The sequence below is a fragment of the Sus scrofa genome, chromosome 6, assembly GCF_054392235.1.
Source record: "Sus scrofa isolate SSC_HxYL_T2T_F1_AM1 chromosome 6, Sscrofa_HxYL_maternal_Yorkshire_Landrace_v2.0, whole genome shotgun sequence".
Classification (NCBI taxonomy): domain Eukaryota; kingdom Metazoa; phylum Chordata; class Mammalia; order Artiodactyla; family Suidae; genus Sus; species Sus scrofa.
The window spans coordinates 57,270,796-57,286,478 of NC_139388.1; the positions used below are offsets into that span (position 1 = coordinate 57,270,796).

General features: G+C 53.6%; 1 protein-coding gene across 3 annotated transcripts in view; it reads right to left on the reverse strand.

Moving 5' to 3' along the window:
* SLC8A2 (solute carrier family 8 member A2) overlaps positions 1 to 15,683 on the reverse strand; it is a 35,001-nt gene that overhangs the window by 12,754 nt on the left and 6,564 nt on the right. For all 3 annotated transcript variants that reach the window (XM_084961277.1, XM_084961275.1, XM_084961276.1), the window contains 2 exons: positions 10,577 to 11,241; positions 2,843 to 3,265 (listed from right to left, as the gene is read on the reverse strand). In XM_084961277.1, coding sequence (XP_084817403.1) covers positions 2,843 to 3,265; positions 10,577 to 11,241 — 1,088 coding nt within the window. The remainder of the gene's footprint in view (positions 1 to 2,842; positions 3,266 to 10,576; positions 11,242 to 15,683) is intronic.

Sequence of the window (15,683 nt, forward strand, 5' to 3'; positions counted from 1 at the left end):
TGATCCACTGACACACATGACTGACAAGCACATCATCTGGCGCCACGATGGACGCCAGAAGGAGGACCCAGGACCCAGAAGGAGGAGAAACCCAACCAGCGGGAGACAGCAAGAGGGACTCAGGTTAGACAAGGGCAGGACTTCCTGAGATCAAAGCAAGCAGCCTTAGGAGGATGGGATTAACAGATACACAACACTCTATATAAAATAGATAACTACGAGGATTTGCTGTGGAGCATAGGGAACTATATACTCAATCTCTTGTAACAATGAATAATAGAGAAGAATCTGAAAAAGAATACACAGGCACGTAACTGAATCACTTTGTCCTACACTTGAAACTAACACAATATTGTAAATCAACTATCGTTCACTATAAATAAATAAACAAATAAACCAACAGCAACAGCCGTTCTCTCCAGCCTGGCATTTTGTCCTCCTCGAGCCCACCCCGCTTGTTTCCTGGAAACCACACACGGCCACCCCTTGCAACCTCTGATTTCGCACCCAGTCTCTTCCTCAGCCTGTCTCCCGTTCTCTCTCGCTGACTCAAACTCTTTTGTCTCCGCAGCATCAATAGGATCTTTCCAGCAGATCCCCTTGTGGCTCAATGGTAACAAATCTGACTAGGAACCATGAGGTTGCAGGTTCGATCCCTGGCCTTGCTCAGTAGGTTAAGGATCTGCCGTTGCCATGAGCTGTGGTGCAGGTCGCAGACGCGGCTCGGATCTGGCGTGGCTGTGGGTGTGGTGTAGGCAGGTAGCTGCAGCTCCAATGTGACCCCTAGCCTGGGAACCTCCATATGCCATGATCATGGCCCTAAAAAGACAAAAGGCAAAAGACAAAAAAAAAAAAAAAAAAAAAAAAAAAGGACCTTTCCTTCCCTGAGTCCCACTGAGCACTGAGTTTCCTCAGTGAAAAGAATGTCTCTCTTTATCACCTCTGCATCTTGCTCCTTTTAATCGCCCTCCACTGCAGTCTCCCAGTCCCTTTTCCCTTCTCTTGATGGGACCCTGTCACTCAGCTTCCTTCCACATTAGGATCTACCTCGAAGTTTCCGTCAGTCTCTCTCCAGCTCTCTGTCTCTCTTGTTTCTCTCCCTGACTCTCCGTTACTCTGGAGCCGTCTCTCCCTGACTCTCTCTCTCTCTGGGTGCCTGTCCCTCTTTCTCTTGTACTCTCGGTCCCACCACCCCGTCTCCGGGTGTCTCTCTCCCATCTCTGTGTGGATGCTGCCTGGGGCCAACCCTCCAGCCCGGCTGCCTGGAAGCATCTCTAATTAGCGCCTGCCCGTCAGAGAAAGGATGTGTTTCCCTAAACGCTAATTAGCCTCCTGTTCTCTGTCTCAGGAGAAGAAGCCACAGCTGGAAGCTTGGGCCGGGGGCGGGGGACAGAGGGTGTCCCAGACTGGGGAAGCCTCGTGGGGGAGGAGAGGGCCAGTGGGGCCCCGCAGCGAAGACGGCCAGAAGGGCTGGAACCAGCAGAAAGTCACCTTCCCCCAATCCCTCTGCCTGGTGGGTGTGAGAGATGGGGCCTGGACTGGTGCCCTCAGCCCCCCACTCCAAGGTCTCAACTCAAGCCAGACGGAGAGCGCGGGAGAAAGAGAGAAGGGTATGGAGAGTCCGGGACTGAAATACAACCCAGTCAGAGAGCGCGTGCCTGGGGACGGAGATCTGGAGATTGACAGAAACCCGGAAAGGGACTGCGGGGAGCGGGACGCCGAGACGCGAGGGGAGAGACCGAGCGCCGGAGGCCGAGCGGCAGAGGCTGGGAGGAGGGGAGGGAAGGGGAGCGCGGCGGGGGCGCTGCCCGGTGGGAGGAGCGTGGGCGGCCGGAGGAGGGAGACAGACGGGCGTGCGGGGGCGGCAGGGAGCGGACCAGGGAGGGGAGGCACCTTCTGCCTCCCAGGCAGGCAGGCAGGCAGGCAGGCGGGTGGGGGATGTGAGGCTGCAGGCACAGGCGGGAGAGACTCGGGCATCTGTGTCAGGGGGCGGCCGGGTGTCTGGGCGTTGACAACAGCCCTGCCCCTGGGACTGTGTGTGTTTGTATGTGCTCGTGTGTGCGTGTTGGTTGTGTCCGTGCGTCTACATATGTACGACTGTGTATGCAGCTCACCTCCTGAGACTCCATCCCATCCCCCCAAATCCCAGCTCTCCAGTTCCCCTGTGGCTCTCCCTAGCCCCCCATCCTCCTAGCTCGGTCTTTTCCCAAAGCCTCGCCCACATTCGCCTTAGGTCTCCAGCAATTTCCTCAGGTCCTTCCTCTACCCGGCAGCTCCACGCCTTTCCCTTCCCCGCCTCCTCAGACCCCCACCCCATCTTGGACCCCGCCCTCTTCCGCCGTCCTTTTCCGGGCGTCCCCTACCCAGGCCCTAGCCTTCTTCTTGGGCCTCGCCTCTTCCCTATTCCACAGACTCGCCTTCTAGTTCCACAGACGTCTTCCCACCTAGCCACCCTCAGGGCACACACTCCTCCATTCTACCAACTGAGCCCTCCACGGTCCTCTCACCAGGCCCCATCCCACTTCGTCTCCTCGCTTGGCCTTTCCTGCTGGGATCCCACCCTCCTCTACCCCAAAACGGCCCAGTTCTCCCAGGCCCCGCCCACGCCCCCTCCCAACACCTTGGCCACGCCCCGTCGCTCCAGTTTCCTCCCTCCTCTCCCTTGTCCCTCCCCCTCTCTGGGCCCTGCCCCACCTCCCCAGGCCTTTCAAGGACACGGCTGCACCAAGGTCGCACCCTTTCCCACGTCCGCCCGAGGCCCACCCACTCCCAGGCCACGCCTATTCCCCAGGCTCCGCCCCACAAGGCGCTGCCCCGCCCCCTGGCCCGCCCGCGCGCTCACATGGTCTCGTCGTCGCCAAACTCGAGCTCGCCGCACGCGTCCTCGTAGTGCACGCCGCCGCCGCGCGCCGTGCCGTCCACCGTGCGGTAGGGGAGGCGCACCGTGCCGCGCGCACCCGAGCTGCGCACAACGCGCACATCCACGGTGCCCATGCACTCGCTCACGTGCAGCAGGCGGTCCTGGAAGGAGAAGATGCCCGCGTGGTCGTCGTCCAGGATGGTGACGGTGGCCAGCAGCGGCGCCACCAGACGCCCCTTGGGCCGCCCGCCGCCGTCGGGTTCGAACATGCCCTGCGCGTCGCCCACTCGCAGGTTCAGCAGCCGCACGAAGAAGTGCTCGTCCTCCTCAAAGATGTCGTCGTCGATGATGCCGATCCGCAGCTCCTTCTGGGTCTCGCCCGGCTTGAACACCAGCGTGCCCTCACTGCGGTGGAGGAGGGGGGGGGGAAGAAAGGGGTGAAGGTCGTTCAGAGGCTCAGGGTGGGCTTCCCTGAGGAGGGGGCACCAAGGAAGAACTCACAAGTATGAGGGAGGGCAGGCATTAAACAGACACTACAGAGGGTAAATGAGCGCGGGCTTCTCGGGGCAGCAGGTGCAGCAGAGGAAGAAGACAGAGTTGGTCCCTCCCACAACGGATCCGAAGAGGAGTAGGAGGGCCGGTATTAAACAGTTGGTGATGAAGTGAGGGCAGGGCAGGCTTCGCAGGGGAAGATTTAGTGGGCAGGAGAGCTCCAGGCAGAGGGAACAGCACATGCTAAGTCCCAGGGTGGAGAGGGAGCCTGGAGTGTTCCACAGCCATGCTTCCCAAACCTTAATGTGCAAAGCAATCCCCTGGGGATTAAAATGCAGATTCTGGGTCAGCAGCTCCTGGGTTTCAAGACTGCATTTCTCAGTGGCTCCCAAGGGAGGTGAATGTGGTTCTGGTACACAGACCATGCTTTAAGTAAGGGCCCAGAATTGACCTTGTCATGCTTCTTATAACCATTCTGTGCTTCCAGGTATCCCCAAGAGAAAGTCCACACCCCTTAACCTGGCATCATCAAGTCATTCAGCATACACTCCCTGAGCACCTGCTCTGTACCCTGGGCTGGGCAGTGCTGGGAACATAGCAGTGAACAAACCCTGTCCTCAGGGGGGTCACAACCCCATGGGAGAGCCATATGACAGTGACAATTACGCATCTAGTGACTTAATCATAGCTCCTTCATTCCACAAATATTTATTGAGCATCTGCCGTGTGCCAGGCACTCTTGTTAGTGTTGGAGAAACAGCAGCAAAACCTGATCAGAGAAAAACCCCTGCCCTGGTGGAGCTTCTGTTCCAGAGCAGGAGAGGGATAATGAAACATTTATTACATTAGGTGGTGATGATGCTATGGAGAAAAATGAAGGGTAGAGAGTGAGGCGAAGCAGCTGTGTCAGAGCGGTCAAGGAAAGTATTTGGAAGAGGTGACATCTGAGCAAAGGCCTGAGGGAGGGAGCCACGTGGAAGCTATCTGGGGAAGAGTGTTCCCGATAAAGAGAACAACCAATGCAAAAGTCCTGAGGCAGAAGCTGGCCCCAGAGGGTTTGAGGAACAGGTGGGAGGCCAGCATGGCTGCATCCAAGGGAGCAAGGGGGAGAGGGTGGGAGATGGGGTCACCGATGGGACAGGGATCATGGGGCCTCAGTGGGCCACAGTGAGGACTTTGCCTTTATTCCAAGTGAGATGGGAGCCGTGGGAGGCCTCCGAGGTGAACTGGCTTAGGAAAAAAAAAAAAAGTGTCATTTGTGTAAGTCTCTAAAGCACACACCAAGTGCACTATATCATGGGGGGAGGGGGATGAGACAGTGACATGTCTGGGTGAAATTCTGAAGGGACAGGATGACTGGGCTCTTCCTGACAGGGCTACAGACTTAAAAATGGTTCTGGAGGAGTTCCCGTCGTGGCTCAGCGGTTAGCAAACCTGACTAGTATCCATGAGGATGCAGGTTTGATCCCTGGCCTCACTCAGTGGGTTAAGGAGCCAGTGCTGCCGTGAGCTGCGGTGTAGGTGGCAGACGTGGCTGGGATCCCCAGTTGCTGTGGCTGTGGTGTAGGCCGGCGGCTACAGCCCCAATTCAACCCATAGCCTGGGAACCTCCATATGCCGCAGGTGCGGCCTTAAAGGACAAAAAGACACCCCCCCCAAATGGTTCTGGGATGTTAACGAACATCACAAATCTATAATTTACCCCCATCCCTCTGTGGGAGGGGCAGAAGCGGATGACAACGCCGAGGAGTGGAGGGAAGAAGGGCGGCCGTCAGCTCAGGAGGCACTGCCCATGGTGGCCAAGGCGCCCAGCTGGGTGGGCCCACCTGCTCCAAGCTGGTTCGCAGCCAGTGCCAGCCGAGTCAGCTTGGGCGGTTGGGATTCTGCAGACTCTATGCCTTGGTTCCCTTATCTGTGAAGCGGCGCTAATAACAGTGTCTACTCCTGGCCATGTTCCAGGATGGAGTTAATACAAGGAAAACACTATTTTAGGGGAAACAACCAAAGTTAGCTTGTGATATTTGCACTAGCTTAGTGGTAAATCCTAAAGCAATGAGATGTTAGGAATGAAACCTTAAGGGAGAGGAGACTGTTGGGATTTTAGCCCCATCTTTATGCAGCGGGTAACCGGAATGTCACCAGGAATGGAACACATGGGTGCCACGTGCCTCCCGCTACGAGGGACCCAGGACACAGCTTCGCCCCCACGGATTCCTGCCACGGACATCACCTGTATCGAATCCTGAGGAAATAGTAGACAAACCCGGGTTGAGGGTTGCTCTGGTCTATGGCCTGTCATCTTCAAAAGTGTTGGGGTCACGGAGTTCCCATCATGGCTCAGTGGTTAACGAATCCGACTAGGAACCATGAGGTTGCGGGTTTGACCCCTGGCCTTGCTCAGCGGGTTAAGGAGCTGGCGTTGCCGTGAGCTGTGGTGTAGGTTGCAGACGCAGCTCGGATCCTTCGTTGCTGTGGTTCTGGCGTACCCCTAGCCTGGGAACCTCAATGTGCCACAGGAGCGGCCCTAGAAATCAAAAAGACCAAAAAAAAAAAAAAAGTGTTGGGGTCACGAAAGCCATGAAAAGGCTGAGGAATGGATCCAGATGCCAGAGATCAAAGAGACATGGCAACCAAATGCGCCAGGTGGTTCTGGATCGGATGGGAAGAGAGGCGGGGAGTGAAAACACAGCCATAAAGGGGGTTAAAGGGTGTTACTGGGACAACCGGGGAAATGCAAACATGGACTGCATGGACTGTAGACTGGCTTCTAATATGGATTCAGTATCGAATGACCAGAGTGAAATGATCGTACTGTGATGACGTGAGGGGAAGGTCGCTATTCTTAGCAGACACACGCTTATGTATGTTGATGGTCAGGCTGCCTGCAACTCACTCTCGTAGACCTCCGTGGTTATTAATATTATTATATATTACAGAGAGAGAGTGAATGCACACAGGACAAAATAGGAAGAATTAGTGAATCTGGGCGAAATTTTTTTTTTTTTTTTTTTTTTTTTGCCTTTTTCAGGGCCGCACCTGTGACATATGGAGGTTCCCAGGCTAGGGGTCGAATCAGAGCTACAGCTGCCGGCCTACACCACACTCACAGCAACTAGGGATTAGAGCCATGTCTGCGACCTACACCACAGCTCATGACAACACCAGATCCTTCGCCCACTGAGCCAGGCCAGGGATCGAACCCACATCCTCATGGATACTAGTCAGATTCATTTCTGCTGCACCACAACGGGAACTTCTGGGTGAGGTTTATATGAGAGTTTGCCAGATTATATTAGCAGCCCTTCTGTAGGTGTAACATTTTTTCAAAATAAAAAGTTGAGAAGAAAAAGAACATGGGGATTTAGAAACCAGGTATCAGAATCATAGACGGCTAGGTTCGCAAGACTCACACTCCAACACTGGATGCACAAAACCTGAGAAGATGAAAATCTTAGAACCATCAAATCAAAGACTGATTGGGTTACAGACTAGAATACCAAAGTGTGGGAATTCTGGAATCTTAGAACTTTAGACCCTTAGTGTGTTGGAACTACAGGGGCTTAAATCTCAGAACCTTGGAAGAGCTGTGCAGTTTGGGGTTCTCAGCGAGGATTATTAATTTGCAGAAACTGAGACTACCCGATCACCCTAGCCCACGTGATACCTGTGGGCAAATTAGAAAAAGGCTTTCCTTCTTCAAGACACTATTTCCATGAATCTGGAAACTGTTATATTAAACACAGAAATCTACAATGCCCACTACATGTATAGAGATTTCTTGGACAAGTGGCTCTTATGCAGTGCACAACCTCAACAACTATACATGACAGCCCAGCCTGCCCAGATTGAGGCATGGACTCGCTGAAGGAACAGGAGCCAGGGCTCAGCTCGGACTGGGACCTACATGGCCTCCCTCCCAGTCCTTGATAAGCGATGCCAGGCCTGTGAATATCATTTGTGTTGGGAGAGCGGGGGCGGGTAGGAAGGTGTCAACTCTTCCCAGCTCTTAGGTTCCACCATTGAGTAGCATTTACTCCTTCACTTCAAACATCTCCTTCCTGAGGTCATTTACAGGGGAGAAGGCAGCCTCCGATCCCAGCAGGTGATGCCTGTACTCACTTCTGCAGAGGCTCCAGGCTTTGGTGGGGGCGGTGCAGACCAGAAGTGTGGGTTGAGTGGAACGCCGAAGAGGGCAGCAGACGGAAGGATCCCGGACTGACAGAAGGGGAAGGAAAGACCTACCAAAGTCCAAAGCAGTGGGAAGCCATGTAGACAGGATGGGGGAGAGGGGAGCCCGAGCTACCTGCGGTCTCTGCAGAGGCACAGCGGCAGAACCGAGGGTCTGTGAAACGAGGACCTCAGCCCCGGAAAGACAAGAGTGTGCAGATGAGGACCAGCTGCTGGTGACGGCAGAGCCGGACATCTGTGAGCAGTTCAGCCTCAACTGAGCCGGCGGGACCTGCGGAAAGCTCAGCCTTCCACATGCGCCCTCTCGTACTCTGCTTCATTTTTCTTTACCGCTCTTACTGCTCCCTGACATTTTCATGTATTGCATGTATTCTCTCTCTTTTTTTTCTTTCTAGGGCCACACCCTTGGCATGTGGAGGTTCCCAGGCTAGGGGCTGAATGGGAGCTGCAGCTGCCGGCCTACCCCACAGCCACAGCAACACAGGATCCGAGCCGTGTATTCGACCTACACCACAGTTCACAGCAACACCAGATCCTCAACCCACGGAGCGAGGCCAGGGATGGAACCCATGTCCTCAAGGATACCAGTTGGGTTCGTTATCACTGAGCCACATTGGAAACTCTCAAGGACTTTATGTCTTTTATTCACTGCTGGTCTCCACTGCCCACCCAGATCCATTTCTGGCACAGGGAGAACATATGCTAAGTGTTATTATTATAGGAGACCATGGAGATTTGCAGGTCAGTGAACAAAACATACTGTAAATCTTAATCTTTGAAAGAGTGTGGTGTGGGCTGAAGAACCACAAATACATACAGAATTTTGTGGACGCATGAGGACACAGAAGTCATCTTGTTTACTGTTTGGGGTTTTTTGGTGTCTGTTTGTTTTTTGTCTTTTTAGGGCCACTTCCACGGCATATGGAGGTTCCCAGCCTAGGGGTCGAATGGGAGCTGTAGCCGCCGGCCTACATCACAGCCACAGCAACGCAGGATCCGAGCCGGGTCTTCGACCTACACCACAGCTCACGGCAACGCCGGATCCTTAACCTACTGAGTGAGGCCAGGGATCGAACCCGCAACCTCATGGTTGCTAGTCAGATTCGTTTCTGCTGCACCACGGCGGGAACTCCTTGTTTACTGTTTTCTGTTGAGCCCCTTTAAAAAGCATCTGGCCCTAGCAGGCACAGGAGAGATTGCTGAGCAAGATCAGAAGTCTGCTCAAAGGGTGATGAAGAGACAGACACAGGAAAGAAACTCATGGGAGGTCCTGCTGTGGCACAGTGGGATCGATCGGCAGCATCTTGGGAGCTCTGGGATGCAGGTTTGATCCCCAGCCCAGCACAGTGGATTAAGGATCCAACACTGCTGCAGCTACGGCTTAGGTCACAACTACAGACCTGATTCCTGACTCAGGAGCTCCATATGCTGCAGTGAGGCCAAAAAAAGAAAGAAAGAAAAAAAAACACAGAGAAACTATGGTTGCCAGGGGAGAGAAATAAATTAGGAGCTTGGAATTAACATATATGCACTACTACATACAAAATAAACAACAAAGATTTACTGTATAGCACAGGGCACTCTACTCAAGGTCTTATAATAGCCTATAATGGAAAAGAATCTAAAAAAGAATGGATAGGGAGTTCCTGTCGTGGTGCAGTGGTTAACAAATCCGACTGGGAACCATGAGGTCACGGGTTTGATCCCTGGCCGCGCTCAGTGGGTTAAGGATCTGGCGTTGCCATGAGCTGTGGTGTAGGTCGCAGACATGCCTCGGATCCCGAGTTGCTGTGGCTCTGGCGGAGGCTGGTGGCTGCAGCTCCCTAGCCTGGGAACCTCCATATGCCGTGGGAGTGGCCCTAGAAAAAGGCAAAAAGACAAAAAAAAAAAAAAAATGAAGTCCTACTGTACAGCACAGGGAACTATATCCAGTTTCTTGGGATAGACCACAATGGAGGAGAATATAAGAAAGGGAGTGCATATGTGTGTATAACTGGGTCACTCGTCTGGACAGCAGAAATTGGTGCAGCACTGCAAATCAATTATACTTTTAATAAAAAATGAAAAATAAAAAATTGGTATATATGTATATATGTATGTATGTATGTGTGTATATATATATATATATGAGTCACTTTGCTGTACACCTGAAACTAACACAACATGTAAATCAACTATATTCCTTTTTTTTGCAGCGGGGGGGGGGGGGACACACATGTGGCATATGGAGGTTCCCAGGCTAGGGGTTGAATCAGAGCTACGGCTGCCAGCCTACACCACAGCCACAGCAACACCAGATCTGAGCCCTGTCTGACGTACACCACAGCTCAGAGCAACGGCGGACCCTTAACCCATTGAGTGAGGCCAGGAACTGAACCTGGGTCCTCATGGATGCCAGTCGGGTTGGTTAATCCCTGAGCCATGAGAGGAACTCCTATGTTTAGTTTTTATGTTTAATAATTTATAGTCTCATTGCAGCCTGAGGGTAGGGACTTAGCTGTGTTTCCCCCTTTCACCGCTGGCATACAGTAGGTATATGATAAACACTGTTACTTTAATGACGGTGTCTGTGTGGGACCTGTTCTACCAGGTGAGCGAGGCCAGGGATCGAACCCACATCCTCATGGATACTAGTAGGATTTGTTTCTACTGTGCCACTATGGGAACTCCCCAGCTGCCTATAGGAACTCCAGCAGTGAGGGCCAAAAGCCCAGAACAGTGTCTGGTACAAAATAGAGGCTGGAAAGTTGATGAATGGAGTTTCCTGCTGGCCTAGCCATTAAAGATCCCACCTTCTACAGCTCTGGTGACTGCCGTGGGTGGGTTCCATCCCTGGAACTTGCCACAGGTGTGGCCCTCTGAATGACTGCTCCACTACTGCACACCTGCCCATAGCCATGTACGGGCGGGCACCCGAGGTCACCAGGACATCTCCGAGCCTGGAGGCTGCTCAGTGGCAGAACCTATGACCAGAGAACAGCCAGCCCTTGCTGCTCACCCACCCAAGGCTGGTTGGGGAGCCCCACGGGGACCCACCTGTACTCGTAGTCGGAGCCGGCCTTGGCAGAGCCGTCCTCGGTGCGGTAGTCCACGTAGAAGGTGCTGTTGCCCTCGCCGCCCTGGCAGGTGACCGACAGCAGCACGGAGCCACAGTTCTCCAGGCAGTGGTAGAGGCAGGGCTCAAAGAAAATGCGGCTGGCGCCGTCGTCCTCGTCCTCGCCCGGGCCCTCGGCCGGGGAGGCCCTGCGCGAGGCGTCCACGGCGTGTCGCCGCAGCACGTTGCCCGCGCCGGTCATCAGCCGCGTGGCCTGGATGCGGTAGAACGCGCGGCTCTTCTGCTGGTGCAGCAACGCATAGTAGTTGGCGATGCCCACCAGCTGCTCCAGGTCCTTGTCCGGGTGCTTCTGTTTGAGGTCCTTGAGGATCTGGATGACTTCGCGACGGCTGGCGTCCAGCTCCCGGGCCTCGGCGGGGCCCGGGCCCAGGCCTCCCACCTCGCCGGGCACCTCGGCGCCCACGAACGTGCCGTCCAGCTCAATGCTCTTGGGGGGGTCGCCCTCGGCGCCGATGATGATGCCGCTGCGCGGGTCGGTGCGGTAGCGCTTGTACACGTACTTGTAGAAGAGGAGCCGCTTGTCGGCCATCCAGGCGAACACCACGCACACCGGGAAGAAGACGAGGGTCAGCAGCGCCTCCCACACCTGCGGGCGGCCGCGCGGGTCAGGGCCGCCGCGCCGGGAGGGGGCGCGCTCGCCCACCGGCTCCCGGCGCCGGGCCCCTGCCACCACCCGGCGCTCCCCGCGGCCCTCTCCAGCATCTCTCCCCATCGGGCTTTCTGTCTCTGTCTCTCCCCTCGTCCCTTATCCCCCCGCCCCATCTCTTTCTGTCCCTCTCAGGCTCAGTCTGCTCCTCCCTGTCTCTCCCCATCTTTCTGTCTGTCTAGGCCGTTGTCTCCTTTCTCTGCTGCCTCTGTCTCATTCTCTATGTCAGCTGGTGTTTTATCTTTCTTTCTCTGACTCTTCCTTTCTTGTTTCCCCTGTGGCTTTGTCTCCTTGTCTTTTATATCTTTTGTAGGTACCCATCTCTATCCCTTAGGAGATTCTTTGCAGGCCCCACCCCCCTCCTGCCTCCCTCCTCTCTCCCTCCAGGCCTGGGCATTCACCCATCATCCATCCACCTTTTTGTCACGCTGAGAACCACACCCAGCTGCCCAAGTGCCAGGAACCCAGCTTCCTCCCCTGACCTCCTCAGCCACCACCAAGTCAGAGACACGCCCCTCACCCTGCCCTCCCACCCTGTCCAGGGGCAGAGCTGGTGTCTCTTCTTGCCTCTGGCTCCATCATTTATTTCCCCCTGCCCCCATGTCCCCTCTGCCCCATGTCCCCTCCGCCCCTCCTCACAGGGGTGCATCCATTTCCCCAAACCTCTCCCATCGTCCAGGGTCTGCTCTCGGCTCACCTCCCCAAACTCCCCAATCCCGCCTCCCCTGCCCCAGGGACTATAGCCCTTGCCAGGTTCTCCATCCTTAGGAATTGTTTGGCCCTTAGGGACAGGATCCTGACTCTAAAAAGTGGCATGAGTTTGGCTCGCTGTCTTACAGCCTCATAAGACGAGTTCCCACGTGTACATGCTACCTCCCCAGAGAGAAAAGGCGAGGCTGAGTTTAGATCCTGGTTCTAGAAGAGGAATGCCTGGCCAGGTCTCTTGTCTGTCAAAGGGGGACACCCCCAAGACTGAATGAGCTTGGGAACCACTTGCAGGTAGCCTTGTTGGTTACTGACAGCTGGAAAATAGGCAACATGTGAAATTAACAGGCAACGTGAAATTAACAGGCAACATGTGAAATTAACAGGCAACATGTGAAATTAACATTGCCCTTCCTATTAGTACCTTTATTAGGATTACTAGACTATTCTCTTGGGCTCACCGGGGCCTGGTACTCAGTCTGCCTGTGCTTTGGCACAGGCCCCAGGCGCATACAGGAAACCTCCACCACACTTGACAGTTCCCCTTGAAATATTCATGTCAAGACGCCTATGTTACCTTCCTCCTTGAAGATAAGGAAGAAAAGATGAAAGAGTATTTACAATCAGGGGGCCCCAGGGGTATCTTTAAAAAGAGCCTGCTAGGGAAAATATCTTTAAGCTCCAACTGGCACAGCCCCTTGTCGCTGTGTTGACTGATGGTTCAGAGAAAAGGCAAGGCGTGGAAATAGGAAAGCCACCAAAGCCACAGGCAGGCTTGTGAAAAAGAGGCTGAATTTTCCACGCAAGCTGTAAAATGAACTCTTGCCCCGCGTTCAGGGAACCGGTCACTGTATACGTTGCAGGGGATTCTGTCTTCATCAGAAGGCAGATCTCAAACACCTGAGCTCTGCTTGCAGCCCTACAGGTAAACACAAGATGCTTCTAGGCGTCACCTCTTCCTCCTGGGGCGCCCCCTGAAAGTGGGCTCATGGACCTGCCCACCCTGGGAGGGCAGTGAACACCTCCAGGTCTCAGTGGACAGAAAATCCCCAACAGGAGGGTATCACAGATCTATGGGTGTTTATGGGCTGCCACCAAAATGGGAGAAGGGGATACCATTCCAGCCCGGTGACCTCGAGCGACTCATGGGAAAGTCCCACACAATATAAGATTGTCCCCTGGAGTTCTCATTGTGGCTCATCAGGTTAGGAACCCAACTAGTATCCATGAGAATACGGGTTTGATCCCTGGCCTTGCTCAGTGGGTTAAGGGTCTGGCATTGCCATGAGCTGCTGTGTAGGTTGCAGATGAGGCTCTCACCCCATGTATGGCTGTGGTGTAGGCTGGCAGCTGCAGCTCTGATTCAGCCCCTAGCCTGGGAACTTCCATATGCCACAGGTGTGGCCCTACAAATGCAAGAAAAAAAATAAAGATTGTCTCACGTCCTGCTGGACTACACAATCTCCCACTGGAGATTCTTTTTTTTTTTTTTTTTTTTTTTTTTTCTTTTTAGGGCTGCACCCGCAGCATATAGAAGTTCCCAGGCTAGGGGTGGAATCAGAGGTGCAGCGGGCAGCCTACACCACAGCTACAGCAACGCAGGATCCAAGTGGTGTCTGCAACCTACACTATAGCTCATGGCAACACTGGATCCTTAGCCTACTGAGCAAAGCCAGGGATCGAACCTGCGTCCTCATGGATACTAGATGCATTTGTTACCGTTGAGCCACAATACCAACTCCTCCCACTGGAGGTTCTCATCAGCAAATACCCTGCTATATAATTGGAGCATAGACAGCACTCTTTTTTTTTTTTTTTTTTTTCTTTTTAGTTCCACACCTGCAGCATATGGAAGTTCCCAGGCTAGGGGCTGAATCGGAGCTGCAGCTGCTGGCCACAGCCACAGCCATAGCAACCAGGGATCTGAGCCTCATCTGTGACCTATACCACAACTCATGGCAACGCTGGACCGTTAACCTGCTGAGCAAGGCCAGGAATAGAACCCACATCCTCAGGGATAGATACCAGCCGGATTTGTTTCTGATGCGCCACGATGGGAACACCTAGACTCCACTCTTTTTTATCTACATGTGAAGTATTTTCCTGTGTGGTTTAATGTACGCTGAATATGCTCAATTTTAATCTCGTGGCACCTGCTCCTCTGCTGGACTCTGTGTGTGGAATATTTCATTATCTGTAAGTAGGTGCCAGCGTGTGGCTCCTTGAAGGTCATGACTTTGAAGGTATCGGAGCCAAAGCATTTACAGTGGAAATGCAGACTGTCTGGTGGATTACACTTCCCTTTATACTGGAGTCCAAGCCTTGTACTGACTCTGGGGGGGAGCCAACAGTTTGGCAAGTTTGTTAATCAGAAGAGGAAGTCCCATTTCCTCTGTCCCAGGCTGGCTGTTCTAAGCCCCTCCCCGTGTCTCAATTCTGTTAATCCTTATACAGCCCTCTAAAGGCAGTCCTAGCATGACCCCCTGATTACAGGTGGGGAAACTGAGGCACGCAGCAGGTAAGGAACCGCCCAAGGTGACGCAGCTCAGAAACAATGGAGATGGGCTCTGAACTCCAGCCTCCGGTTCCAGAGTCCACTCGCCAAACTCCGAGGCTTCAAGACCTCCCTCCTCTTAGCTAAAAATTTCCTACCAGCAAAGTAAAGGGAATAAAACAGAATGTGTTATAAAAAGGAAGGACTGGGGAGTTCCTGTTGTGACTCAATGGTCATGAATCCAACTCGTATTCAGTAGGACACAGGTTGGATTCCTGGCCTTGCTCAGTGGGTTAAGGATCCAGTGTTGCCATAAGCTGTGGTGTAGGTTGCAGACGTGGCTTGGATCTGGCGTTGCTGTGGCTATGGTGTAGGCCGGTGGCTACAGATCCAATTAGACCCCTGGCCTGGGAACTTCTAAAGCACTGCCCTAAAAATACAAAAAAAAAAAAAAAGAGGATTGGCTATGAAGGGTCAGGAATCAATGGTCTTGGTCCAACCCCTTCCATGGTTCCCATGTGTAAACTGAAGCCCAGAACGTACGGGTTTTGCCTGAGGTCACACAGCACTTCGGAAGAAAACCCAGAGCCCCGGCTGAATGCGTCTAGAAGGAACCAGCATCATCTTTATCTCATGCTGGTTCTTTCGGTTATTTCTAGAACAGGTCTCATAAGTCCCATGTGACTCCTAGAGGGATCCTTCGCAGCCACATCTCCACTAGAGCGGCGGCACTTCCCACCGTCTCCCCTACAGCTCCGCCCGCTCCTTCTTAGGGGGAATCACCCTCTCTCCTGTTCCATCCCTTGCGTACTTCCCGCCCATGGTATTTAAAATTCTGTTCACAGTTTTGGTGTAAATCCTGGGACCACTTTGAAAACCCAGGTAGGAAAGCATCCTTTTGAATCGTGCCTGAGGACCATGTGAAGCATCGTTCTGTACTTTTCACCGAGGCAGCTGGGAAACTCAGCATTACAATCGTGAGTCAATCGTAGAAACTGTCTCTTTCCCTCTCTCATCCCTGTCTTCTGGTGCCACCATCTCCCCCTTTCCTCACTGTGGTTTCCAAGCCTGCAGTTCTGCCTTCGCATCATCTGCAAAGAAATCCTGATACCTCTAACTTTCTTCCTGGAAAGAACTATCACTGACAGGCTCGACAGATACGCATGAGCAGATTACATGCATG